Below are 27,332 nucleotides of genomic sequence, written 5' to 3'. Positions count from 1 at the left end.
CCACTTTTGATGTTCCATTCTTCAAATTAAGCAAAGCAAATCTAAAATTTCTACCACAGGTTGAATTGGAGGGGCTGAATGTGGGGTAAAATGGTTGCGTCAATTTTGTGCTTGATCGAATTTAAATCCAAAAGGATTAAATTTAAGTAAATTTCAACAAGAGGTGATTATAAATGTGTCGAATTTGGATTTGTCTATGCCGCACCAATTACACGTCATGTTAATCATTTTATAAGAGTACAGAAGAGGAAGCATATTATGTATACCGTTTTGTGCATAGATCTAATTTACCATCACGCTTACAAATGAAAGGCCAAATAGAAAAATACAACAGGCAAAAAATTCTTTGAACAATTATGTTGCACTTGATCTTCTCAAAATCATGTAAATTTTCAGTTAATATCGCAATTATGGAGGTGAATTATCATACCTTCTTAGTGCCTATTGTAATATAAAAAAAAAAATAGATGGAAGCATGCAATAGATGGACAAAATCTCATGAAGGTACTCCAATCGAAAGAAGAATGAGAATGAAACGAAACAACAACTACATGTAAGGAATATTCTGACGGAGGTAGAGCATTAATTCAAGCCCTAATTTTCCATAGGGCATAATTATATTTCATAGTTGGTTAAATTGAATTTAGTTATAAATTCATCTATAATATCAAATAAATCATTCTGATCGACTTATCTAGTTTCATTTGTGAGCTCGGTCGCGGCTGGCAAGGGTCAGGCGACCCTTGCTGGGCACTTTAGAGGAATTAAAAAAGAAGTGAAATAAATAAATAACTATTTAAAAAAATATATACTAAATTATTATTGAGAATTATCCACATCGGTGCCAGCCACTCCGACCTGTCACGTACGATAGTGATGTCCATGTAATTGATTTCGATTAAAATTGGTCGGATAGACTGGATTAATACAAATGCAAAAGGTTGAGGACTCACTTGGCCAAAAATTAATAATTTAGGGCTGAATTGGCAATTGCAATAGGTTTAAATCATTTTTGGTAATTTTGCACAAATCCTACTATATGCCTTGTGAGAAGCGATTTTTATGAATCCATGCAGTTTTGACCGGAAATCTTTGAATAGTCATATTATAAAGAGAGATAATTATGAAACTATCTTTATTCCACTACGAGATTAACATCATGTTCTAGGTAACAAAAAAAAAAAAAAACAAACAAACAAATAACGAACAACTGGGTCCCTTGGATGAGCCGGAACTTCAACCATTGATATGGACATGGTGGAAATCGTTCAAATAGTTACTTAATAAGTTTTGAACTTATTGGACGAATGTCAATTCAATTCTAAAATTTTCAATTTTGCCAGTGTAATAGTGAACCATTATGTGAAATTTCAATATAGTTCTTCCAGCTAATTGCCGTAAAAGATTGCTAATGTAGTGTTTATTCACTACCGACCATCCTACGTGATGCACTAAAGTGGACAGCTAGTGGATTGCCATGTCAGAAATTTTTTGTGGTAATTAGCCAAGAAAACTACATCTAAATTTCCAGTTAAAATTCAAAACCATATTGACAAATGTAAAAAAGTTTGAGACTGAATTGACACTAGTACATTTAAATTTAGGACTCAATTGGTAACATTTTTGGAAGTGGTCACTAATGATGGAGACTATGCCAACCAGTACTTTCATTGACAAGCCGTTTGTGTCGTATAAGTATATTAAAGCGACGTCATATTTCCATTTTTAACTTTTTTTTTATTTTTCCGCAATCATTATGATTAGTATAGTTCTTCTTGTTCTTCCTTTAGTTGAATAATTTCTTCATAAATAGTCATGATTGGTTACGCCGAATAATAAGCATCGTCTAACATCATGTTCACTAAACAATAATTATCATTTCTACATGCAAATTGTAGATTTTGCTAATCTAATTAACATGCAAAATGTTTCATTCACAAGATATGAAAAAAATAAATATCAATTAGTTAGACCTAACAAAAGTAGCCCATTTATTTCTTTGTAGCATATCCAGAATCACTTTTCGACCGTAAGGGAAAAAAAAAATTGGGTTCAACTAATAGTTGTGGCTTTTTGTTTTCCAAATACTTGGATCGGTGTGAAAATCTAGTCTCTCTCTCTCTCTCTCTCTCTCTCTCTCTTGAAAACAGAAAAACTATTTATATGAATGTAACCGAATATCCTCTTTATTACGCAGACGTCGCTATTGGCATAGCATGTTTCTATGGTGAACTTATTAAAAGCTAGAACAAATGAAACTCTTCCGCAAAATCTAAGAAATTTAAATTTGACGAATACTAAGTTGGCTGGGCCTGTCCTTGATCCACATGGAAGCTTGCAATGGGCCTAATCCACAAAAGCTTGGGGCATGCATGTAGCCTCCCGAAAACCTTTTCTCGTACTGTAATGCCTAACAAAGCAAACAGAGATGTTAGGGGTTCCTCCTTAGACCCTCGCTTAACTTATACATTATTGATGCCTATATTTTGACTGCTCCACTTTAGGAGTCTGCGAAGAAACCGGAAAGCACCCGGGCCGCCCGGAATCGGCTCGGTTTGTAGTTCCAATAATTGGGCACCGGTCCGGTTCCCGGTTCCAAGTGTAGAGCCGCATGCTTATTAGTTTTGCATCATAATCGCATAATCATGCATTTCATATGATGGTCTTGCTTATAGCATTTGTGTATCTCCCTTTTGAGTCTAAGTTTGTAGAATCCTCGTTTCAATCCACAATAAATAGGAATTTGCTTATGATTGCTGAGTGTTACTTTATTGCATGCGCCCACACGCATGATCACCCATCACATGTTAGTGGTTTAGGATCAAAATCGATAAAGATTACGTGCAAAAGATTTTTGAAATAAAAGAGAAAATGGACTGAAATGACATTAAATTAATATAGCGTAATCAAATCCTCATATTTATAAATTCCTGGATCGCAGAAGTAAACATACTCTAGTATTTTGGTTGGATGTCTAATCGACTCGTAACTTATTAATAGCGGTTCCAAAAGGTTAGAAAATTACATGTTGAATCGAAACTTCAGGTTGCAATGGGAAAATTACCCAAAAGGTTCTAAACATTTGTAATTGTGTCAATTCGATCCACTTTGCTCGCCAACACCGACGTGGCATCACGAAAGCTAATGTGGACAATTTTTAATAATATTTTTATTATTTTTCCTTATATTTTTTTCTTTTTTTTTTCCCTTCCTACTTTTCCTACTTCCCTTTCCTACTGTCGCTACTGTGGCCGCCGAGCTCCGGCGACCTTGGCGAGCGCAGTGAAAATGGCCTCACCTGTTGCTAGCGAGGCCATAGCTGCCTTCGCCCGCGGCTGCGCTTTGTTTCATGAACCCTAAACTTATGAGTCCGTTGATTTCCGAGACGAAGTTTGGCGGTTGAAGAGGGTGCTAGAGAAACTCTACACCTTCTGATTAGCGTTCAAGCCCCTCCATTACGAAGTCGATTGGCTTGTTCCCGGTTGTACTGAGCAATGCAAATGAGAAGCAAAGTGGAGTTGTTGCTGGAAATAGCGGATCGTACACCGGGATTAGGGATAATCATGGCGAGGCCGCCCTCGCTTAGATCCGGGCCAAGGCCGCCGCCGGCAAGGACTTCATGACCCTCACCCGGTGGTCGGCAAGCTCCGGCGTCCCTCGTCGGTGCTCACTAGCGACAATGGCAGCAACATGATGGGGAAGTAGGAACAGTAGGAAGGGAAACTAGGGCGAAAAAAAGAGAAAAAAAATATAAGGAAAAAGATTTCAAAAGCTCTCAAATTATTATAAATTGTCCATGTCGCCTCCGGCATGTCGGCGCCGATCGGTAGAGTGGATCGAATTAGCACAATTGCAAAAGGTTTAGAACTCAACTGGTAAAAATAAAAAAAAAATTTAGGACTGAAGTTGCATAATTATAATCAATTTATAACTTTTTTGGTAATTTTTCCGATTGCAATTGGTATTTGTGAGGAGAATTCTTAGGCGACAGCACCATCTCTTTGATGAGAAACCATTTGGGCCTGCGTGGTAATCCATTAATTTTTCCTTGATGGTTCACCTCGACAAAGGTTGCGAGGTACATACATCCTAAAACTTTATATAAATGGTGAGTCTAATAATTGTATCGATAAACAAACACATATGATAGCCTAGTTAATTTGCGCCACGAGTGTCGCCCGTCAAACGCGGGGACAGTACTGGGGCACCATACACGGGAACAACATACCCCGCACCGATCACCCACATGCAAAACCAACTAACTAAATGTAAATATATGCTATGTCCATGATTCTAGTCCAACAACACATGAATCAAAATTTTCAAATCTCACGCATTTCTTTGTCAACTTCAGGGTCTCCTGGGTTTCAGCCTTGGAGCTTGATTACAGTCATCTAGTCCATCAATCACACGTCACACATCTCATTCCGGGGATACAAAACCAATCGACACGCTTTTCTCTGGCTAATCATTGAGCATGATAATCAAGAAAGATGCTCAACGCGAGGCATATCTCTATTTCCTCAGCGGGCCAGAGAATGGTAGGTGAACGTGAGCTGGGCCTCCAGCTAGACGTTAACACACCAGATCGTGCTAAAATCAACCCCAGAATGAGCAAAACATCATTTGGCCGACTTAAGGATGCATGCTTGTTCTCGTTTTCCAAAAGGGAAAGTTATTACAGAGCTGAAAACAATGGCAGTGTGTTGGCTTTAGATAAGAGGGTCCCGGTGCTTGGCGTCATAGCCGACTTCCCAGACAGGAAACGACGCTTCTCAAGGTCTTGTCAGTTCACCGAGAAAACGACACCCTTTTGTTTTTTGTTTTTTTTTTTTTTTACGTTTTGTCATCTTATGTACGAACACGATTAACTCGGAGTCGAGTTATGTGAGAAAAAAGTGTTCGAATTTCTAGAAGGCTGAAGATTTCGATTATTTATGATGATAGAGATTTTTTAGATTTCTCCTTTGATTTTTTATATCAGTTATTATTATGCATATCTATTTGATTTCTTTAGACAATCCTTTCATAAAACTTATGATAAGGTTCTCAATGTACTTTTTCAATAAACTTCTTCCGTTTTATCTGTCTTCAACTTGGTATCATAACCTTTGATCCCTAGGTATTTCGAGTTGCTTTCCTGAGCCACATCAAGCTCCTCCGCCGCCACCGCACCTTGGCCCTCGCCACACTTGATGCGGGCCTCCACTCTGAGGCCATCCGCCACTTCACCAAAATCGTTGACAGTCGCCGCCCCACATGGATTCCTGGCCGAGTGCTATATGCACCGGGCCTCGGCATACAGCTTTGTAGGCCAAGTCACGGAGTCCACACCTGGAACACCTGAAACTTCTATATACAACACGATCCTGCGCAATCGGAAACTCCCCGGGCCGGCCTGGATGCTCCATCACGTGCATTACCGTGAAATTCCAGGAAAGTTATGCACACTCACCACGAAAATTTAGGAATTGTAGCAACTGGTGGCATCTGTCTAGACCAGGAATGTGGATTACTATGGTATGGGCTGATCGGATTGAGACGGGGTTGCTCGCGGTCCGAATTGGATCGGGCCCACCCGCTGCTCTCCCTCAAGCACAAGCTCGACAAGGCTGGGACAAGCGGGACCACAAGTCCGTCTGGGACCGCTTGAGGACATCGACACTGTTGCTGTACTGGTTGATGGAGAAGGGCTATGACAGCATCCTATCGTGCATCTTGGAGGAGGAGGAGGTGGCAGCGGAGAAGCAGCGGAACCAAGCTACCTCTACCGCTGCTGCAATGCACGCAGCGGCGATCAAGCTCCAGCAGGCGCAGGAGGAGCAACAATCCTGAGGAGGAACCCAAGACGAACCAGGCCCCAATTCATCCATGGAAAGCGTGAAGTCGGCAAGCAATAGGATCTCTCCTGGCGAGAGCAAGAATGCCACGGCGGCAGCGGAAGCCAACGGGTCAGGGTTTCAGGGGGCATTTTGCCGGGATCTCGCGGTGGTCAGTAGCTTGTTGTCTCAGGTTGGGGATCAATCGTCTGCTTCCGGTGAAGTATGAGGCCCTTAGTTGCTGATACATTTTGCTCCTTTAGCCTTGATGAGTTCACGTTCTATAGGGAGTCTTGACCGGCACGAGAAAAAAAGGGGGGCAAGAAGAAAAAAAATGAATGTTCTATGAAAATCTGATGCATATGTACAAAATATTATAAAGTTAGGATTTATGTCTTAGATATAGAAGAACCTTGGAAACCTTGTTTCTTTTTTGCTCACAACATCTTAAGAAATGTTAGGATTTATGTCTGCGATTTCTTCTAGAATGTTTGATTTTGTCCGTTCCAATACTCATTTTTAGAAAACAAAGCAAGGCGAAAAAAAAAAAAAGATTTCTTCAGAAAAGCTAGTATAAAATGATTATATAGATATCAATTCAATCATAAATTTTTTAATTTTTTTTAATTTAGTGCTAAACATTTTGCGTGTAATCCCGTTGTAGTCTTTTCCGATTTATTTTCGCTGGAAATCGCTGGCATGACAGTTCAGGAGAATTTCACGTAAAGATTAAGGACTAAATCGACAAAGCTGATATGTTTACGATCAAATTGTTATCCGCACAGGAAGCTTTAAATTGATTGGACAATTTTCCCGATTAATTAATCAAGGTGTTCTAGGACTTTTCACTACCAAAGTGGTTCGGATTTTACTAGGATCAATCAATATCAGACACGCTACGAAATGCAAACCAATCAAGATCAAAAGTTGATTAAGTTGATTAAGTTGATTGGGGTTAGTGCATCTTCCTTGCTCAATGTCACGGCGACACGTGACGAGTGATGACGTAGTCCACCATTGACCTTAGTGAAATCGAATGATTCCAAACGATCACACTTGACAATCTGACATGGAATAGTAAAGACGTCCTTGTAAAAAATTACCAAGCAATCCGATTCTCTCGTATCTTCTCTAGTAAATTGACGATTCGTCGATCAAATTTGATAATATCTTGTTAGTCGCAAATTGCAATCAGAACTTGGCCACAAAAAAGGACGAAGAAAAGGCAATCCTGCAACTTTGCACAACTAATTATCAAGAATAGGGAAAAAAATTATTAAAAAAAATTCTAAATCTATTACAATTATATTAATTTTGGCCAGCCGACTATCACGTGGCACGACTGATGCTAATGTAAACTTTTGTAAATAATATTTTAATATTCATTTATTTTTAATTTTTTAATAATCTTTTTTCTTGTCTTTTTTTATATTTTAATTTTTTTATAATGCTGGCAGGTGGCCACCGATCGAGGCCCTACGACTTCAACTAGCCACTAGGTGAGGGCCTGCGAGCCCTCACAAGAGACTATGCAAGGGCTCACCGTAGCGAGGGCCGCGACCCTCACCCAGCCGTGAGTGACGGTGGCAGCCCTCATCAGCCACTAGGTAAGAGAGTCATGAGCCCTCTCCAACCCTAACAAGAAGAACAGACATAAAAAATTTAGTAATAAATAAATAATTTGAATTTTTTAAAAATATTATAAAAAAATATCCCTGTCGGCGTCGGTCGTGCCACGTCAGCAATTTCCAACTAAAATTGGCCGAATAAAATGAATTGACACAAATACAAAAGTTTGGTGATTGAATTGGTCAAAAAAATAAAAGGTTTAGGACTGAATTGTCAATTGCAGTAGATGTAGGACTTCTTTGGTAATTTTCTCTCAAGAATAGAGTATATTTAAAGACAATATTCAACCTCAAACATGAAAATCCACACATTTTTAAAGACAAATCATGTAAGTTATTACTGTACCCTTGTATGAACGCCCCTAAAATAGCCAAATAAAAAATTCTCAATAAATTTTCGAACCTTTCGCATAACTGAAACTCAAAATCTTTCTCGTGCAAATCGAATTTTGCAGCTTTTGGTGCACATGCTCGTGGGTGTGACATATTTTTTTTTTTTTTGGCTAACCACAAAAAGTTCATACACACACATACATACATATATATAGTATGATACGTATTCAAAAGGAAAAAAGAAAAAAGAAAAAAAGAGAAATCGCTTATGCAAATGCCAAATTTTCAAGCTTATACGCTTTCGGTCCGATTTTCTTAAAAAATCGAACCGAACTGAATTGTTGACACACCTAATAAATGGTAAACTTCATGAAGGTGAACGAAAAAAATATGTCTTTTTTCCTTCTTCTTTTGCTCTTCTGAATATTTACAATTATTCATGTACCTGCATGTAATACTACCTATCAACTATAAAGCTGTATAATCTACAATGGACATGTATAGGTCCATCTTGATCCTAGACAGCATATGTTTCAAATCAGAAAAAAGAAGAAGAAAATAACTAGAAAAAGAAATTAGAGCATCTGATTCCATCCTTTGTGGGTTCTTTGCCTGAGCATCATTGCCATTGATTCCATCCTTTTAGTTCGGCCAGTTCATGCTGCCGGGGAGTTGAAACTGCTGCCGGAAGTCACCATCCCCGATCGGACCCGCGAGAAACATGTGCGGGTGAAACTGCTCGTTGTTTTGCGGGATCTGATGGAGCAAAGAGATGTAAGAGCTGCCGTCATCCACGCCATTGCCGTTGCCACCACTCTTTCGATCGTCGTGGTTGACCTCATATCGCTTGGCCAAGATCGCCGACCCATCCTCGCTCCAGTACTGCATCGGCGCGGCGCATCTGTGCGATCCGTCGCCAGCGACCACGGCCGAGTGGGCGGTCGGGACATCTGGATTCACGGTTGGAAAAGGCGGCTGGTTAGAGATTGAACGACCGTGGATGTTTTCCGGTAGAATCCCCTCGAAAAAGGCTTCATCGTTATTCCCAGGTAACATCAAACTGTAGTTGACGCCTTTTGATGTTGATGGATTCATGTTCCGTGGAGCCAAGTTCTCATTCTCAGGCTCGACCGGTCGGACCGAACCGCTTTTCTTGTAGATCCGGCATAGTACCCAGTCATCAAGCTAATGCACAAAACAAGCAAATTCACACCCAACTTTATCGATGCGACTACATAAGAACATGAGAAGTTACCAAAGATAAGATGTCTGAAATTTCCTTACGCGTAAAGAGCCTTTTTTCATTGCCGAATCCGCCTTAGGGGGCTTCGGAGCCGAATTGCCGTCCATGCACCGGTATTCATGCATGATCCAGTCTGTCTTAGTCCCTTTCGGAGGCTTCCCGCAATAGAAGACGAGCGCTTTCTTAACGCCGACCTTGCGATTACTATTCGAAGCAAATATAGGCTTGTCGGTGCCGGTGGCTTTCCAGTACCCGGACGTCGCGGCCCGATTCGGCCGTGCTCCGTTCGGGTATTTCCGGTCCCTAGGGCTGAAGAAGTACCACTCTTGCTCCCCAAAGATGGCCTTACCTGAAAATTCGGGAATTTGAAGGGAAATTCAATCTCGTGCAAACGATAAAGAAGAAATATAAAGACGAACTGAGCATGTACTGGTAACTAATTACTTGGCAGCTCCCACGGGTCGAACTTGTAAAGATCGATCTCGGCGATGATCGAAACTGGAAGCGGCTCCATCGCGACCTTCTTTCCAAGGTAATGAACTACTAGCTCCTCGTCCGTGGGGTGGAATCTGAAGCCGGGCGGCAAGTGCGGATGATGCGAATCCGCCGGTGAATCCGTGCTCGCCATCGGAGATAGAACCGACAATATTCCACTTGCAAATCCGGGTTAGAAAGTATCTCACTTCTGAGGAAAGCGAATCAAAGTGCACAAGAATTGGAAGAGATTGCAGAAAGTTTGTGATGAACTTTATGACATGTGATTTTGGGAGAGGGAGGAGATCAATTGAAGGGGGGAGAGAGAGAGATGGGCACTGGAGATGGTCTGTTTTTATGAGTTGTGACAAAAGAATTAGCTGTCTAGGTAGTGAACAAAGTGTCACATCGGACGGACGGCGAAACGGGCACGCATCGCTCCTAAGCCGGTGATTCGATGACATGTGGCCAGGGGGCGGGGCCCCACGGGGAGGCAAATGGGACCAAAATGGAGGAAGCACAGGTTTTGTGGGGGGTTGGAGGTTTTGAACTGCCTGTACGCCATTTGGTGTCATGCCTTTCTTATGTAATAGGCATTAGCCACCATTTCTCCCGCACATAAAGATAAAATATAGAGAAAACTAAAGAATAAACAACCAAATTCTGAAGGATTTTGGGTTTAGAGAAGGTCTCAGGTAGCTTTGACTCTAGGAACTATCGAGCATGAACGAAAGACTAATGTTTGACATGGAATTAACGATTGTTTAGGACTTTTCAAACTGGGATATCCGGAAGATTATCCCTAACATTATCGAACGAGCATGTGTCGACGTCATAGCACGTGTTGATAGGCCTTTCTAACAGACAAATCCAATCTCGATTAGAAAGTACAAGGACAAATTGATAGTGGTTTGACTTTTCTTCTTAACAAACACAAAGCGAAAACAATTAAGTAACACAAGCTTAGTATAGTAATTTCAAACGTGTGTTGATTGACAAAGTTACTTCCGTTTCCTGAAAGATCCAACAAACCAACCATGCCAAAGAAGAGTTTACCAACTTTACCGACTAGTGCTTAACTAGGCTTGAATGCTGGTTTTGTTCTTGTTTGAGGGAAGAATGGTTTCTATGTCATTTTAATTTATTGGTTGACTACACCCTTAAAATCTTGCATTGCTTCCGAACCAAATCCTAGGAAATTTTTTGCACCGATTTCGTTGCTTCTTATTTGTGATTACTTCCATGAAAACTAGTAAAAAAAGGGGGAATCAGAAAATGGAAAGAGAAATCAAACAAAGAAAAGAGGAGTAAAGAGACTATAACGTGACATGCATGACCCTCAACATTACTCTAAGTCGGTAGCCTAGCGATTCGAAGGAGGAATCTCTCACATCCGACGTCAGAATACCTACTCCAAAACTTAACCTAATATTCGATGGGAGGAAAACATGCACGTATGTATAAAAAGCCTATAAACCTCATAAACAAGCGATTCACGTATAAGAGGAATTGGGATTGGGAACAACTCGCAAATGTGACATAAACCAAGGTAGAACCTGACTCGGATAACATGTTAAAAACTCCAACGAAAAATCTCAAACCAATAAGTAAAAGGAGACCAAAAGAACATAGAAAAGAACAAATTCCACATAAAACATCATGTGGGATACCGTAAAATCTAAATAACCACTAAAAATCTTCCCGAAATTTCTTTTGTGAGGCTTAGAAAAAGCAAATAGCAATTGAATATGTTTAAATTGCGCCTCTTAAGAAAGTTTTCAATGTCTGCAAGGGGAAGGAAAGCAAGAGAAGCTCATATAATAAATTACCTCAGCGTGTTAATTCTGATGCGAAGTCGCTTGCTTGGAATCGAATCCAAGAAGTATCCGGCCGTCCGAGAAGGAGGAGGAGGAGGAGAAAGTCGAAGTCGAAGTCGAAGTCAAAGTCAAAACTGTTCTATTGGATCTCTTGCTTTTATACTCGGTTTTAGGTTTGAAGCGTCAGACGTTGGCAGTGGTTATCTTATTGTAATGTTTATCTGATATAATTTACAATTAAAAGCATATTCCATAATCAGCTACACATGGTTAATTTGAATCGCCATCTAGAAAGAATCAGTTGAAAAAAAGTTTGAAAAAATAATTTAACGCTGTTTAGTTGGACATTATAATCTTCCCGAAAAAACTTATGCGGATTTCGAAATGTGTCACACTTTATGAGATTAGCACAAAACAAAAGCATACTAACCAATTGAACAATGAAAAATATTCTGCTTGATGATCTCTTAATAGCTTTGAATAACTTACATGCTTATCAGGTGAATGAAGACTTTTTCCATAACTATTTTCTCGAGGGCAACGGACGCATTCGAAATCGGAGTACATGCTTTCGAGATTTTAGTTTCGCCATTTTCTTTTCATAGTTTTCCTTTGGTTATCACGTAACTAATTACTAGCTATGAGCTACTCGATGTCTAATGGCTAAAAAACTTTCAAATTAGCATGTTTAAATCATTAGCTATTCGGATTTTATTTGTCATTGTGCCTCATTTAAGCAAGTATAAAGTCATAGTAATTAAGTAAACATTTATGAGCCCTTTACATGGGTCAATGATCGTGTCTGCTTATGCACTAGTTATTCTTAAATCAGGTTGCAATTGCAATGTTGTCCGTTCATTCCATTTTCTTTGTAGTCGAATAGCTTTTAGTTACAATTTCTATGTAAAAACAAGAAAGACACATACATACATACATACATACATACATACATACATACATACATATGTTGAAGATATGGTAATTACTTTATCAAGGTTGGATCCTCTTGAAATTTTGAAGATCTTCAAAGATATTGAAGGCTCTTGTGAGTTTCACAATTGTGAGGCGTTTGCCAAGTATCTTTGATGGGGCTTTGCAAAGACCAAGGTGATCAGGTTAAAGAAAGAAGTATGATTTTTCCTATAAGTATGTCTTTCAATCACTTAACTTGTGGAAGTCTGGATAATCTAAATTAAATTGGTAGGTATGTTAATACTTGTGGATAATTCATTAAATTATAGATAACTCTTCCACAACAAACTACAGAATTTGAATTCTGTAGTGTATTTAACGTTTACCTCTTTGAACGTGATTTATTCACACTAACAGATTCCCAGCTCTTTTTGGTTTTGTGGCAAATACCAACTTTATGTAGATTTAAAGCAGTTAAACCCCAAAATAATATGCAATTGAGTGGAATTTTGCTCTCAAATGTAAGGTTGGGCAACCAGACCGGTCCAGTTTCAAGCTCCCGTTGGAACCCACGGAACCAGTCTGAAGTGAAGAACCACTTGAAAACGGGACCGAGCTGACCAAATTTGGAATTGATTTCATAAAGCCTAAAAACCCTAGTTTTTCTCTTGACATCTTTTTTTCTATTTCTTTTTTTCCCTGTTTTCTCCAATCTCACTCGAACACTTATGACACACTCTCTCACGCTCGCAACTCACCCTCCTCACTCGCTCGCTGCTCAGACCCTCTTCTCTCTCATTCGAGCCCCGTAACCCTCGCTGGTTCTTGACTCATCTTTGCTTGCTCGCCCCCATCATATTTTATGTTGGATGGTTTTGTTGCTCGTATTATTTTGATGTAAAAAATGACTCCAACAAACGGAACAAAAGATAAACAAGTTGTTAGGTAGACCCTTGAATCGGAAAAACATGGTAGGTCCCAACGCAAACATAATAGGTTCTAGGTTCCAAAAATTAAGAACGAGTTTTAACAGGTAAATTCTAGGTTTCAGGTTTGGAAGCTATCCACTCTAGAACCGATCACCCCTAATTCATATGAACCCTCAACTCCGTTTGTTGAGATCAACACTCTCGAAGAAAAGGTCGATATGAGGTGAAAAAGTGCAAAAAGTTGAGATTTTATTGTTTGGTAACTTTCGTAGGTATTGTTTCTGTTTGGAGATCACATTGTGTGGGTTAGGAAAACCATAAGATATTCGTCAATTCTGATACATTGTTGGGTACAATGTTGCCAACTCGTCATTTATCAATGAGGTGTAATCTCAATCGGTCTATCTAATGCGCTGCATGGGGTCCATCTTTGCTCTTTGTTTCTACTTTCAATTACACGTTATGAGAGAAGAAAAGGACTGGTGGGGCTAGTAGTTGACTCTAGCATAGAAATATCTTCTAATTTTTATTTTTTGTCTTGACTATAGCATGTATGAGACTCTTGCTACTCAATTCTTATGGGTCGTAGTTGTCTTTCTATTTCACGTACGCCCAAATATTTTCAGAGCACAGGTTCATGCCAGTTCAGTGATGCTCCAATAATTACTCAGTGTGCCTCGTCGCATTTTCCACGAAAATTTGAAACAGAATCTTCCCATGCTAATCACTGGAATCTCATGGTACAAACTACAAAGGGGAAATTGTCTAAAAAGTCCTAAATTTATTGCACTTTTTACCAATTCAATCATTAACCTTTTAATTTTGTCAATTGAGTCCTAAACCTTTTTCAAATTTTGCTAATTAAGTTTATCCAATCAATTTTAACTGAAAATCGGTGACGGAGATGCTAACCGTCCTACGTGGCATAGCCGACATTGACATGAACAATTTTAAATATTTTTTCACCTTTTTTATTAATATTTTTCAATGAATATTAAAAAAATGCAAACTTAATTAGATTTTTTTTGTTAGAAAACTAAATTGGACTAAAAAAAAAAGCTATTAGAAAAAAAAAAAAAAACGAAAGCAAACCCGGTTGTTGGAGCCAACTCCTCACCAACCGCCAGCGCCACGGTCGCCAAGAAGGGCCGGCAAAGGTCGCTTGAGTATTTTTGAAGCATAGAGACACTCTCCACCCCCAAGCAAGGCCTCGCTAGCCCCCAGCGATGATCTACTAGCCCAAATCCGAGGAAGGGTTCCCAAATTCTAGTGAGGGTCACCGGCCCACACCTGGGGTGGGCGAGGCTAGTCAAGGCTAGTCAAGGCCTCATCGGCCACCCTCACTCGAGTTTGAGGCGAGGGTTGTGCCTTTTCCATATCTTAGCTAGTAGGCCCCCACTAGGGGCTGGCAAGGGTCATCAATCTTCGAAAAGGCTCAGGCGACCCCCACTAGCCCTTCCTAAAAGTTATGCCGCCGGCTATCGGCTAGGGTTTTTCCCTAGCTATTAAGTTTTTTTTTTTTTTTTTTTAGCTTTTTATTTTTAATCTATTTTAGTTTTCTGACCCAAAAAAATCTAATTTAGTTTGTTTGTTTTAAATATTTCTTAATAAATAAGTAAATAAATCGAACAATACTAAAATGATATTAAAAATTGTTCACGTCAACGCCGGTCATGCCACGTAGGACGGCCGGCGTTCACATTAGTGATTTTCATTCAAAATTGGTCGGATTAACTCAATTGGAAAAATAAGAAAAGGTTTATGACTCAACTAACAAAATTAAAAGGTTTAGGATTGAATTGGTAAAATTGCAATAAGTTTATGATTTTTTTGACAATTTCCCAACTACAAAGTGAAAACAACTGGGGTTAGGATACCTGTTGTCAAAAACCTAAGGGAAGAAAAAAGCATCTTCACCAACGTGGGACTAGAACAAAGCATTAGGTTTCATAATTTGATATGAGTGACCATTAGGTGCACAATTTTGCTCATCCACGTGCATTACTTGCCCCATTGCTCACGGGGATATTATATTGGTGCTGGTTAGTTAAGATAGATTTGAAGCCCACAAGCATTGTCATGACCACATAAAAATTGGCCTGCTTAATTTTTGAGTTTCAAAATTCGATAGTTTGCCTAAGATAAGATAGGAAATGCCAAAGAAGGAATAAACATGGTGGATGAAAGATGGACCAAATATGGGTTTGTAGGATTAACAGTCTTGCACCCTTTTGTTTATTTATTCATTTCCATCTCGTGCCCTTTAGTTAATTTAATTAAGAAGTTGCTGAGCCAAAAATTGAAATTAGAGTTTGTTGCGAAAGTGCAATAAAGTCTTCAAACTTTCGAATAATGCAATCAAGTCCTGAAACTTATCATATGAATACAATCAATTATTTCTAAATTGCTTAGTCCAATTCGAATAACAGAGAAGGATGAGAAGAGGGGGTTTTTTTTTTTTTTTTTGGGAAGACAGGCATCACTGCTTGAATATGTCCCCTAGTATTTTCTTTGTACGAATCTTCTGGTACTATGTGAGCTCAAGTGTGTTATTATAGTGACTCCCTACATCAGAAGTTCGTAATACATGGTGTTGACACCTAATTTTGGCTGTCCCGTATTTTGTATTATTTGTAAAATATAAAAAGTGTCAAGCCATTGAATATGCATATTTTCTTGTTTTATTATAAAGTAAATAATAATAATAATTAATTAAATGGCATTTTTTTATTTTTTTACTTATTTTATTCTATTTTTATATTTTACATTTTATTTTTATTATTATTTTAAAAAAATGGATTCGGCTCGCTAGGCCCGGAGCCTCGCGGACAGGCCTTCACTGGCGGCCCGTCCACGTGCCCAGTTGGGCCCTTTTCTTTTCCCCCCGTGAGCTGGTCTCCCCCCTTTCTCCTCTTTTCAAGCCCAATTATGACTTTTATTGCTTTGGCCCAATTTTTCTTGTGTTCAACAGCCCATCAGAACCTCTCCCTCGTTATTACCATTAAGTCACCTACACACACGCACGCTATTCAGATTTTCACCGCACATTTCACGTGATTACTGACCAATCCACGTCTACATCAAGCGGAGTTTCTGCCCATCCACACAAAAAAACTTGCTGAAGGAGGCAAAGTGAGCATAAAAGAGAGAGAGGAGGGCAGGCTATTGGTTGGGTCAGAGAGAGAAGAAGGGGGGGCTTCTAAAAAAGGGGAAGAAAAAAAAAAGGCTCGAAGAAGTTCCCTAAAACTCCCTCCTCCTCAGCTCGCCAACCAGGTAAGTTTTTTTTCTTTCTTTGGTTGTTTGCCCAGACAAGATTGGCGTTTTTTTTTTTTTTTTCTGTCCATTTACACTTTTTGTCTTCATGCAATGAATGTTTAGATCGCTCCCTCTTGAGCCTGATATTCTTACACCTACAAAAGCTCATACCCTCACTCATTGGCGCATCCCACTTAGCTATAACACGTCTGCGACCATACCTTGTCACCTTCCTTGTACTCGTGCGTCTTCGTCTGTACTGTTGGTCGAGGTTTGTTTCAGTGGCAGCTCGATTTCGCGACGCGAAGGTGAAGAGAAGCGACCGCGAGTTCGGGCTGAGGCGATGCCAGGGTGAACAGAAAAGATTCGAGCTTGGGCGGAGGCGACGCAAACGTCAACGCACGGTGGCACCGGCTCGAGCGGAACCGGTTGCCATCTGGGAGGTCCGGTAGGTGTGACCTGGCAGCGGCGCGACGAGCGAACCCCGGGGTGGTCATGGCGAGGCAAGTGAAGGCTAATGACGTCGGAGGAGTTACGCCGCCGTCTAGGTCACAGAGAAGGGCGTCGGAAGTGGGAAGAGTCGGTTGGCTCCCAACAGTCTCGAAGGGTATGTCCTGGTGGCGGTGCGATCAGCGGTTTCTGGTGTTGCAGTGGCGAGGTGAGCAAAAAGCTATTGGCGTCGTCGTCGGGATGTTGCAGAAAAAGGGACCAGAGGAAGAAGACGGTGAATAGTGGCAGGGCCTCTCCACGTTTTTCCTCTTTTGTTGGCTGTCATGGGCTTCTTGGAGGGCTTCTTGGAGGGCTGGCCCTAATGAGATGAAAGAGATGAGGTTGGGAGGCTGGGCTGGCGTGGAAATAGAAAAAAAGGGAAGGCTGGGCCTGTTTTGTTTCATGTGCCAGAGTCGGGCCCGAGATGAGGAGAAGAAGAAGGGGAGATCGGGCTTCGGATGGGCTGGCATGAAAAAAGAAAAGAGAGGAAAGCTGGGCCTGTTTTATTTCTTAGTTAGAGTTAGGCCCGTTTTAAAACTAAAGGAAGAGGTTGGGCTGTTCGAGCGGGCTGAGCAAAAAGAAGAGAAGCTTCTGGGCCTGGGCCGTTTTGTTCAGGGGAGTGGCTGTTTTGGGTGTGAGGGAGTTGGGCCAGAAGTAGGGCTGAAGCCCAGTTCATTTAAGAATAAAAGTAAATTGGGCCTGAACTTCTTGTGTTAATCAGGCCCGGTTCGGGTCCTCTCTGCCGGGCCTGATTAGGTCCGACGGCCTGATCCAGGCCCAGGTCCGAGAATCTGACCCGGGCCCGGTTCCCTTTAATAAAATATTAACAAAAAATAAATAAAAAATCGAAAAATAAATAAAAAAAATTAAAAAAAAATCAGAAAAATTTTAGAAAATTAAAAAAATGATTTTCATGACCTTTTTACCCCTAATGTGAGTTTTTAAGCCTTAAATTCGCGTTGATTGAAGACCGATGTCCAATCCGATCTGATACTATTATAATTCGACTTTCGAGTCAAAATTGTTTGTTTAAATATTGTCATTATAGATTTGGTCTGCATGTGCTTACCCCGATCCGTATTTGACATATTTATCCGATTGAGTGTTTACATACACTGTCTTTTGAAAAATTGCATGTTAATCGCTTTTCCTATATTGTTAGGTTAAGGATAAATAGGTAATTGTAAGAAATGACAAAAAAACATTATGCATGATCATTTAGTACTGGTTAGATACCTAATAAGTTTAAAATGAAATGCAAAATGTGTGGTCACCTTAGGGAATACCGACCGGTTAGGTACCGAAAGGACGTTAATTTTCTAGTTAGCGTAAACAAGTCTCCGAACCTAAAAGTTCTGGTTGCGTAGGAATCGAGGTAACCCTCCCGTGTCTCGATTGGTTTCTAATCGACCCCAATAGACTAGTGGCGACTCTTAATAGCATTTTATTTTGTTAATCGGTAAAAAGAAATCCAATATCACGCGAGGTAGGACTTGGGAGAGTCCACGCCATTGATCTATAGCAATACATCTAAACCCACCGGACCCTCGGGGAAGGCCGAAGGCGGGTCGCGAAACATGGAAATCTCAAAAATTTGAGATTGGTTATTCTTGATCCTCCCAATGTCCAGTCAGCAACAATAGCACCCACTTCATCCCAAATTTACACTTTCTTCACTTGAATTGAGGCACTAAACGGGGTCAACACATACATCTTGCAAGCGTGAGGAGCTACAAATGCAGTCAAATGGAACCTCATGCTCTTTGAAACAAATGAACGCTGCCATTAAAAAACAAAGATGATGTCTCAGAATATTTCTTGAATTTGACAGATGATGAGTAGAATTTAGAGATCCGGGAAGTTTAGTCCGAGGAAGCGCGATTGCGGATTACCTTCCAGACATCTCTAACAATGACCGCTCTCGACGGGGGGAGGCCCGATTTCCCTCCATCCCACTATTATAGGGGCCTCGACACCACTTCTGTTCCACAACACTGTCACCGCTCTTCTTCTTAACAACGGTCCGGCCCAGACCTTCACGATCCAGATGACAGAAGAACGACAAGATCGTGCCACCGAGATTTACCATGCCATCAGAAACTCAAATGCTTAGAAAACATTTAAGTTACAGCAGCCATTTTCCAGAAATTGAAAGATGACGACCGGTTTAGTTTTTCCTGGGACGCTAGATTTCTGGACTTCACTCGTATCAGACAACTTGACACTTACAGTAAGACAAGTGCGGGCCTTAAATACACTAGCATCTTGGTTACTTGTATCATTGGCTCTTGCTGTGGTTTTAAGTATGAATGAACTTACTTCTAGCCCATCCTTTGATCGAAGCTTTCACGCTTGAACTCCCAAATGGTCCTGATTCACGTCGATCACCTCCTTGTTCCTGAGTATCGCAAGAGTTTCTCTGCTTGCGGTCCGGATGTCGCATCCGATTAGCAAAGGAGCCCGTGAGGAGGACCAAGTTCAAGCATCATCTCACATCTATGGAGGCGAAAAATTAGGAAGCCACGGGGCGGACGGCGCACTTTCATGACAGCCCAGATGCTAAAATGGGATCGGTATTCCTCTAAAGTCATCCCTCCATTGCCCACCTCCAGCATGTTGGGATCTACAATTTTGCGCTACAGCCTACAGGTTAATGTTTCGAGATGGCTACAGACCAAACACAACTTGACCAGTGCTATTGAATTTGAAAGCTCAGCTGGCGTTGGAGCTTCATGTCTCTTCTCGTCGATCAGAGAACAGAAGAAGCTAATGGAGGAAAAGGATTTGTCAGTCACCATTCCACTGGCCCGGTCCGGCAAATCTTCCCCATATGTTGTTGACGTCCGCAATGGAGGTAACTCTTGAATGACAACAATTCAAAAGGGCACAAGTGAGTCTATATTGACTCAAAAGCCTCCTATGAACGATTCGTTAATGTTGGAAGAGATGCAAAATATGCAACCTATCCCCTCTGTCTTTAAGATCGCCCGTTGTTCGCCAAGAAATGCCGAGCTGACCAGCCCATTTGCCGTATTCTCCTCTCCCCTGTAACACCAGTTTAGCAGAAACTGAAGCCATATTGGTACGAGATTGTATCAACTTGTGCCGAAAGTGAGATTTAGTAAAGATGCTTCAAAAACCAATACTGGGAGATTATCACATTGAGTACTAAACCCGGAATACCATTCACAGATGGAATAAAGTATTGGCCGTTTGGCTCTCTACAACGCATAGCTCATTCTCAAGAACCTGTCAAATGAAACAGAAGATCAAGACAGATGAAAACTTTGGTTGTTTAGCTAGTCCAAAATGCCTAACTATATGATTATGCTAGCCCGCGGAATTAACATCCCCAACCACAACATTAAAACCTAGAATTTCAGAATTTAGACCTTTGTTGAGGTTTGGATCCATTATGGTAGCAATTATCATACTTCAAATAGTCCACTACCTACAGCCAAACGCCCCTACGTCATATCGCATCGTACTACTTAGTTCTGCCCCGAGATCAATTTAATCGAGGACACGAACCCAAGCGGCAAAAGTTCTCACGTCTTGATCTTCATGTCCAAGAGACCCGGGCATTGTCTTGCTGCAGGTACTATACCTGTTAACACCAAAAAGCATACAAAATCCAAAGAAGATCATCACTGCCATGAGCAAACCAAAATAACATGTGTTATTGAAACTCTGAAACAATGTGATAGACTAGCCCTGCATCCGAGTATATTCCGAGTTTTAGCCCCATTGCGCACACATATTTGCCAGGGCCTTGATTCCAGAAGGGAAAGTTGAAGACTTTGCCCTCAAATTGCCCATCTGATCTCTGTTTTTCTCAGCCCAACAATCATCTGCGTTTTTGCCAACCCTTTTGGTTAGGCTTTAAGTACAATGGCAATCATAAACCAGGCATTGCCATAGCAGTAACTTGGTGGTGACTTACAAATTTGTCTCTGTCAGTAGCCTGTTCTACACTTCGTGATGTGAAAAGCAAAATAGGAAGTGTAAAAGAAAAGAAAAGATCATGGTGTCTAACTACATTATTTCCCAGCAGCAGTGGCAAAAGGGCCTTCGCTAACAACTTCAGCAGCAGAATATAAAGGGACATAATTAAGGAACTGAGGACTGAGATTTAATGACACATACCTATGTTTACATACTCGTATCCAAGTGCAGCCAAACCAGTGGAAACAAGTGCATCAGCTACAGCAGGAACAGAATGTAAAACATCATTATAAGCTGGAAAACCTGTTTCATGGTATGAATAAGTCACAAACTTCTGATTCAAATCGAGTGATAAATGCCAACTCAGGTGTTAGAGCTACAGCACAGCTCTCAAAGGTTTACTTCTCATCCCAATAATTCAATAGTGGAACAGGATGCTACGCGTCTCTTCTAATTGATTTGAATCAGTTCATAGCAGTTCTATATGCAATAATACTACAGGCCCTTTGGAGAATGATTTCCAGATTACTTTCCACTTCTACAGAAAAACCAAATAAATAGTTCGAGATTTTGGTGGGACAAACGGTCTTCTAACTGCAGTGCTTAAGAGACTTTCAAAGTTGATGGCTTTAGCTGTTTTCACCTAGAGGTTCCTAAAATCCAAGAAACGATATGCAAGAGCTAGCAAAGATGGAAAGGCTTGGAAACAAGACAGAAGCAGAACTAAGATCTGAAGTTTCTCTATGAAATTATTGGGAAACAGAGCAATGAATTTCACAGAAGACCACAACATGTATCTTTGCCATGATTATGAACAAGAAATAGTAAGTGGAGAAGACATAATCTGACCAGTGCTCTTTACAGTCCATTCATCAGTACCGCATCGAAAATGATTCCAACTGTTCCACCTATGAACGAGAAGGTGCATGATAAATTCACAATAGAACTAGTTGCAGAACTATAGTAGTGTGAAGACTAAAGTCAAAACTGAGTGTCACCCCAATGGAGGAGTCCGAGCAACTCCATTAGCAAGAAGGAACTGCACATAATCTTCGTGGTTGCTCGTGTTCAGAGCACAAGCCGTTTTGACAACGCCCAGAACCAGAAGGAGAAGCCCATTTCCGAGACCCCTCATCACCACGTAACCTTCAAAGAACGGTGACTGGTTTAGCTGATATAAAAGAGCATTTCTGCAATCATGTGAGGTTGGATGATTGTCGGTGAGGAAGCAATAGGACAGCAGGCTCTTAATGCGAGTTTTGTTCGCTCAGTGGAGAGAAGATACTGTGGGGACGCTCTCGATCTAATCTTCCTCAACTTTATAACTTTATCGACTTTTTTCTTTATTTCTTTGTTCTTTTTTATGTTTTCACACCAACAAAGAGCAAGTCCACCGACATAATCATACAATTCGTATTAAATCCGCAGATTCAAAACTCAGCCGTTCCAGTGATACGACCGATATTGACGTAGATGATTATTAATAATAATTTAATATTTTATTGAATGATTTATTTATTTATTTATTTATTTATTTTTCTTCTATTTTTTTTTTCTTCTTCCTTTTCTTTTCTCTTTTTCCCCTCCACTAACCACCGTCGGATAGAGGTGTCAAATAGATAGGGTAGGTCAGGTTTGAGTCGGTCCAAATATGGTCTAACCTGTCTAACCCATTTTAATCCATATTTAATGACCTATATCCGACCCGGCCTACAACCGACTCGACCCGTTTTGACTGATATTATCAAAACATACTAATATTCTAGAAAAATCTATACAATTCATTTAATCTACTTTAAGTTCTTCACAAGTATATGTTACTTGATAAAAACTTCACATCAAATTAATAAAAAAAAAGAAGCAAATTAAATAGTAAAAAAATAAAAATGTAAAAAATCTATAAATTGAAATACTTGTAAAAAAAGGCTGAAAAAATGGGTTATGACTATTTTTTTTTTTGGTCGGTTGTGACCCATATTTATTGATCACAATTTCGTATGGGTAACTCATTTTTTGCAAGCAGATATACATATGTTTGATGAACTTAACCGATCATCAAGCATGTTTGACCCAAAATCCCTAACTCACTTTTCGATCGAATCTCGGTTCCTGAATTCATGTCCCAGAGCAAAATCACACATCAAGACTTGCCCCATCTTTAAGGGTTTTTAAAAATGGATCCAATCTGGTCATTAAACCACAATCTATGACAAACAACAAGAACCCATTTAGCATTAAATTCCTAACAACACGAACCTCGAATCTATTTCACCAAGCAAACGAAATTTCACAGGTGCTCTTCTATTTCAAGACGACAAACAAAGAATCTAACATTTTCAGGATGAAGTGAAATTGCCGCCACAATGCAAATCTGAAAAAATTTAAACCACAACGTGGGTAAGCCCAAGGCTTAGCAAGAAAAACGTCCAATCAAATCGTCTCTAACCTGAGCTATCCTTATTATATTTCTTGAATTACAAATATAACACCTTCAAGATCGCAAGAGCTAAACCGGATAGATTAATACATATTTTTACTATAGATCTTAATTGGACACCAATAATCTGTTCGCATAACATAGAGCAACCTTACGTATGAACCAACATGTATATGTACATGCGTAAAACAACATGCAGATGGCGCATGCTTGAGGTATCTTCGTCGAATGCACTTTTCTCCATCAACCCGTGGTTGATCCATCATTTGCGACTCTCCATTAACCATCCTCTACTCCGAGGCTCCATGTACCGTCCTCTACTCCGAGGCTCCACATGCTATCCTCTACTTCGAGGCTCCCCAAATATCTGTATAGCATTTTCCTGCACCCAACTCGAGGTGCTCAAGGTTCACTACCAACATAGTGGTATACTCACCAGACATGTCATGCTATGTTGTGTATGATAAGTTCCGTAGTGTCGAATTGTCATGTCAAACAACTCAGCATGAAACCGAGAACATGACAGCATGCTACATGCGTCTGCAATGCCAAATGATCATGCGTGGAACCACAATATGATAACTTCATCATAACGTGCTGATCATGTCCAATTATGACTTAATTCAACTCTTCAGGAACAATGCACAATTTCAATTAGAGCATCAATTGGTTCGCAAGAAGTTTAAACTGTCATCTAGCATAAGCAATATCAATTTATTGTACATGACAATTCAGCATGGAATCGTGGATGTGCCGTTGAGCAACGAGTGTTAACAATGTCAAAAGGCCAAGTATAGAATCATAATGTAAGGACTTCATCATAAGATGCCAATCATGCACACCTACGGCACAATTCAATTTTAGTAAGGCAATGCGCAATTCCAATCAAACTCTCAAACAATTCCTCGCAAGATCAATATATCGACAAGCATGAATATCCCTAAATCCAATTCGGCACACAATAACATTGGAAGGCTAGAATTAACTTGTCAATTAACTTAGATGGCATAAGACTCATTCTGGAACTCTTTAAACTCATCGGCGACTCCAATCAAAACCACGGCCAGCTGCGCTCTCTTTCAATTTTTCCCGAAAGGCGAGAGTTTCGTTCCAACTCCACAAGATTATCTTAAAATATCACAACCCGACTTAAGTCTACCCATTCGACCTACATTCCCTTTTGTATTAAGGAGGTTCAGCTCTTCTTTGGTAGCTCATTGTTCTATGATTTCACCAGCCCTAATGAGGTTCAGCTTTCCTTTGTATACTAGAGCAATCACACATGCAAAACAACCAAGATCTCGATTTCCCTTACTCTACGAACCCTCATGACCAGAGTTTCCCTTTCTCGAACCCCCTACATTCGTGCATTATCGACACTGAGTTTGAACCAACCGCGCCACTCTACAACTCAAATTCCTTGTTTACACGATCCCTAGCTCGATCACCATAATCACGACATCAAAATGCATGACATTTCAGTCTAAAACTTAAGAGACCAGCTCGGCAAATCCTAAAGCTAATGCTACATGACACGATTGGAAGAGTTTCTTGCCTTCCAATCTGAAGAGAGCTGCTGTTGGAGGGAGTTTTCCTCTCGTTCCGTAGCTGAATTTCTGCCGATCCTGTCTCTAAGCTGCTGGTCTTCACGTTGGGCTTGCTGGTCGCCGAGAATGGAGAGGCCAAAAAAAGCTCTCCTCGGCTCTCATGCCATCTTATATAGGGCTGAGGAAGAGTGAGCATCAAGTTTTGAATGCCAAATGGCAAGCTGCATGCAAAATATCTTACTAACTTTCGGCCAAGTGTTGCCACCCTTAAGCAAGTTCACTCTATCCTCCCCTTTTTAACGCCACTTGTCCCACATGGACAAGCTCAGGGGTTTCCAATGTGATGGTTTGCCTTTTAATCCTCAAATGCATCAGCCACTTATCTTGCATGCATTAAAGTGTTTCAGCCTTGATATTGCCACTTGTTGAACTTGAAACGACATGTGTTGGGCATGCAATGACACTTGTTAAACATGCCACCATCCTTCGCCACTTGTTGCTTTATGAGATGCCACTTGTTATTCATGCGCAAATGAGCCGGTCAAATATGATTGAATTTTCCCTCTTAACTTCCTTTGAATCCATCAGACGAATAGTGGGTCTCCACGTCCAAACTCAGTCCAGCTCAAACTGACAAAATTTTGTCCTCCTCCTATTGCCTCGTCACGATTTCAAATGGACTCTTGTTCGTGGATTCGCTCCTCTGCAGATTGTAAGAGAATTGGGCTACATCGAGCAACTTCACTCAATCCTTCTGCGTTGCGCTCACATAATGTCAGAGCTACATCTCCAAGAGTGCATTAACCCGCTCCGTTTGTTTTTGGAGATGCAAACTCGTAGAGAAGTTTAGATTCGACCCCAACAGCTTGAAGAGTTCAGTCCAGAACTTCCCAGTGAATCGCGGATCGCGATCACTCATGATTGACTGTGGAACTCCCCAAAATTTGACGACATGCTTCATGAACAGTCTGGCTGTTTCCTCGGCTGGGCAATCCTTCGTCGCACAGACCAAGGTTGTGTACTTAGAAAATCGATCCACAACGACCATAAGAGTCTGATATCCTTCAGACTTAGGCAACCCAACAATAAAGTCCACAGAAACGCTCTTCCACGGGCGCACCAGAACTTGAAGACGTTCAAGCAATCCCGCCGATGACCGCTGTTTGAGCTTGTCTTGTTGGCACCCTAGACGTTCGAATGTATGCACGCAGATGAAAAACAAAACGCCCCATCGAGATCACTTTCTCCAATCTTTGTTACCCAAACCACCAATTAGACGGCAGCAGCAGAGCAATACTCCAGCAACAACGCAGGGCTGTGATCCTCTCCTGGAGAGCTTCGAACACAGTCGTCAAAAGTAGCTTCCTCGCGTTGCTCCGCCCGTGCTTCTTCTCTATCACGGCCTTGGTGGCGCCCCTCCTCGAGACGAAGACGGGCGACGGACTCGGGAGAGACGGTGGCACGCGACTGAGGCGGGCAAGTTGCGAGGGCAAGACTGTTTGCGGAAGCTGCGTGCGTGAGTGTGACCCAAGTCCAACTGATTACTTACCTTTTTGGATGGGTCGAAAAAATGGGCTCTATATGTGACCTATTTTTTACCTATCTAATTTAGTTTTAATTTTTTGAACTTATTTTTGCTGGGCCTTCTCAAAATTAACAATCCACATAAAACCCATTTTATACAAAATATGGATTAGAAATGAGTTATTGACCCATATTGACAACTCTACCGCTAGGCCTCACCGACGGTTGGTGGAGGTCGCCGCCTCAGGTGAAGGCTGAATTGTTCAAAATGCAATGTATTTAGGACTGAATTAGTAAAAATGCAATATGTTTACGACTTTACACAATTTTTCCTAAGTTAATTGACCAACTATATAACATGATTTCTTTTTTCTTTTTTGCCTCCACCGGCCACCGCCAAGCTTCATCGGTGGTTGGCGAAGGTCATGGCCTTAGACGAGGGTTGAATTGTCAAAAATGCAACAAGTTTAAAACTAAATTAGTAAAAGTACAATAAGTTTATGACTTTTTGTACAATTTTTCTTAAGTTAACTGACCAACTATATATCATGATTTCTTTCTTCTTTTTCTCCTCCACTGGCCACCGCCAATCCTCATCAATGGTCGGCGGAGGTCGCGGCCTCAAGCGAGGGCCGAGTTGTAAAAAATACAACAGGTTTAGAATTGAATCGGTAAAAGTGCAATAGGTTCATGATTTTTTGTAAGATTTCGTAAGTTAACTGACCAACTATATATCAAGACGAAGACATAAATTTGTTGAAATTCGAAGAATTGCATTGTGATAGTGACACAGACTTATGTGACCAACTATATACTTATGATGTCCCCTTGCAAATGTGATTCGTTTCACCATTTTTTATGATCAAATCGTGATGATTCGTATTCTGGCAAGTATTTCATGTGATAGTTATTTTTTTTTTTTTTTAACTTTTTCAGTTCTATGATCGATTGATGTCGGGACAAGTGAGGAAAATTAAAAG

The 27,332-nt window shown here is 40.6% G+C and overlaps 1 protein-coding gene and 1 pseudogene across 1 annotated transcript; both read right to left on the bottom strand.

Annotated features, from left to right (window-relative positions):
- Positions 1-8,156: 8,156 nt before the first annotated feature.
- On the bottom strand, positions 8,157-9,844 carry LOC115739808 (NAC transcription factor 25-like). The gene is made up of 3 exons (XM_030673081.2): positions 9,468-9,844; positions 9,065-9,372; positions 8,157-8,965 (listed from the first exon to the last, which is right to left on the bottom strand). Exons 1-3 carry the CDS (start codon positions 9,649-9,651, stop codon positions 8,423-8,425), a joined length of 1,035 nt encoding a protein of 344 aa, XP_030528941.1. The 5' UTR covers positions 9,652-9,844; the 3' UTR covers positions 8,157-8,422.
- An 8,717-nt stretch (positions 9,845-18,561) lies between these two features.
- LOC115739807 lies at positions 18,562-22,186 on the bottom strand (annotated as a pseudogene).
- Positions 22,187-27,332: the final 5,146 nt, after the last annotated feature.

This window comes from Rhodamnia argentea, chromosome 9 (genome assembly GCF_020921035.1).
Source record: "Rhodamnia argentea isolate NSW1041297 chromosome 9, ASM2092103v1, whole genome shotgun sequence".
In the NCBI taxonomy this organism is placed as follows: domain Eukaryota; kingdom Viridiplantae; phylum Streptophyta; class Magnoliopsida; order Myrtales; family Myrtaceae; genus Rhodamnia; species Rhodamnia argentea.
The sequence above is the reverse complement of the archived record's forward strand: the minus strand, read 5'-3'. Positions and strand labels throughout refer to the sequence as shown.

Bases quoted from the DNA above. Each gene is read 5' to 3' on its own strand.
- LOC115739808 (XM_030673081.2), bottom strand. From the start codon at position 9,651: ATGGCGAGCACGGATTCACCGGCGGATTCGCATCATCCGCACTTGCCG. The intron at 9,373-9,467 runs GTAATTAGTTAC...CCGAATTTTCAG, and splicing joins CGACCCGTGGGAGCTGCCAA to GTAAGGCCATCTTTGGGGAG. The intron at 8,966-9,064 runs GTAAGGAAATTT...TTTGTGCATTAG, and splicing joins TGAAAAAAGGCTCTTTACGC to CTTGATGACTGGGTACTATG.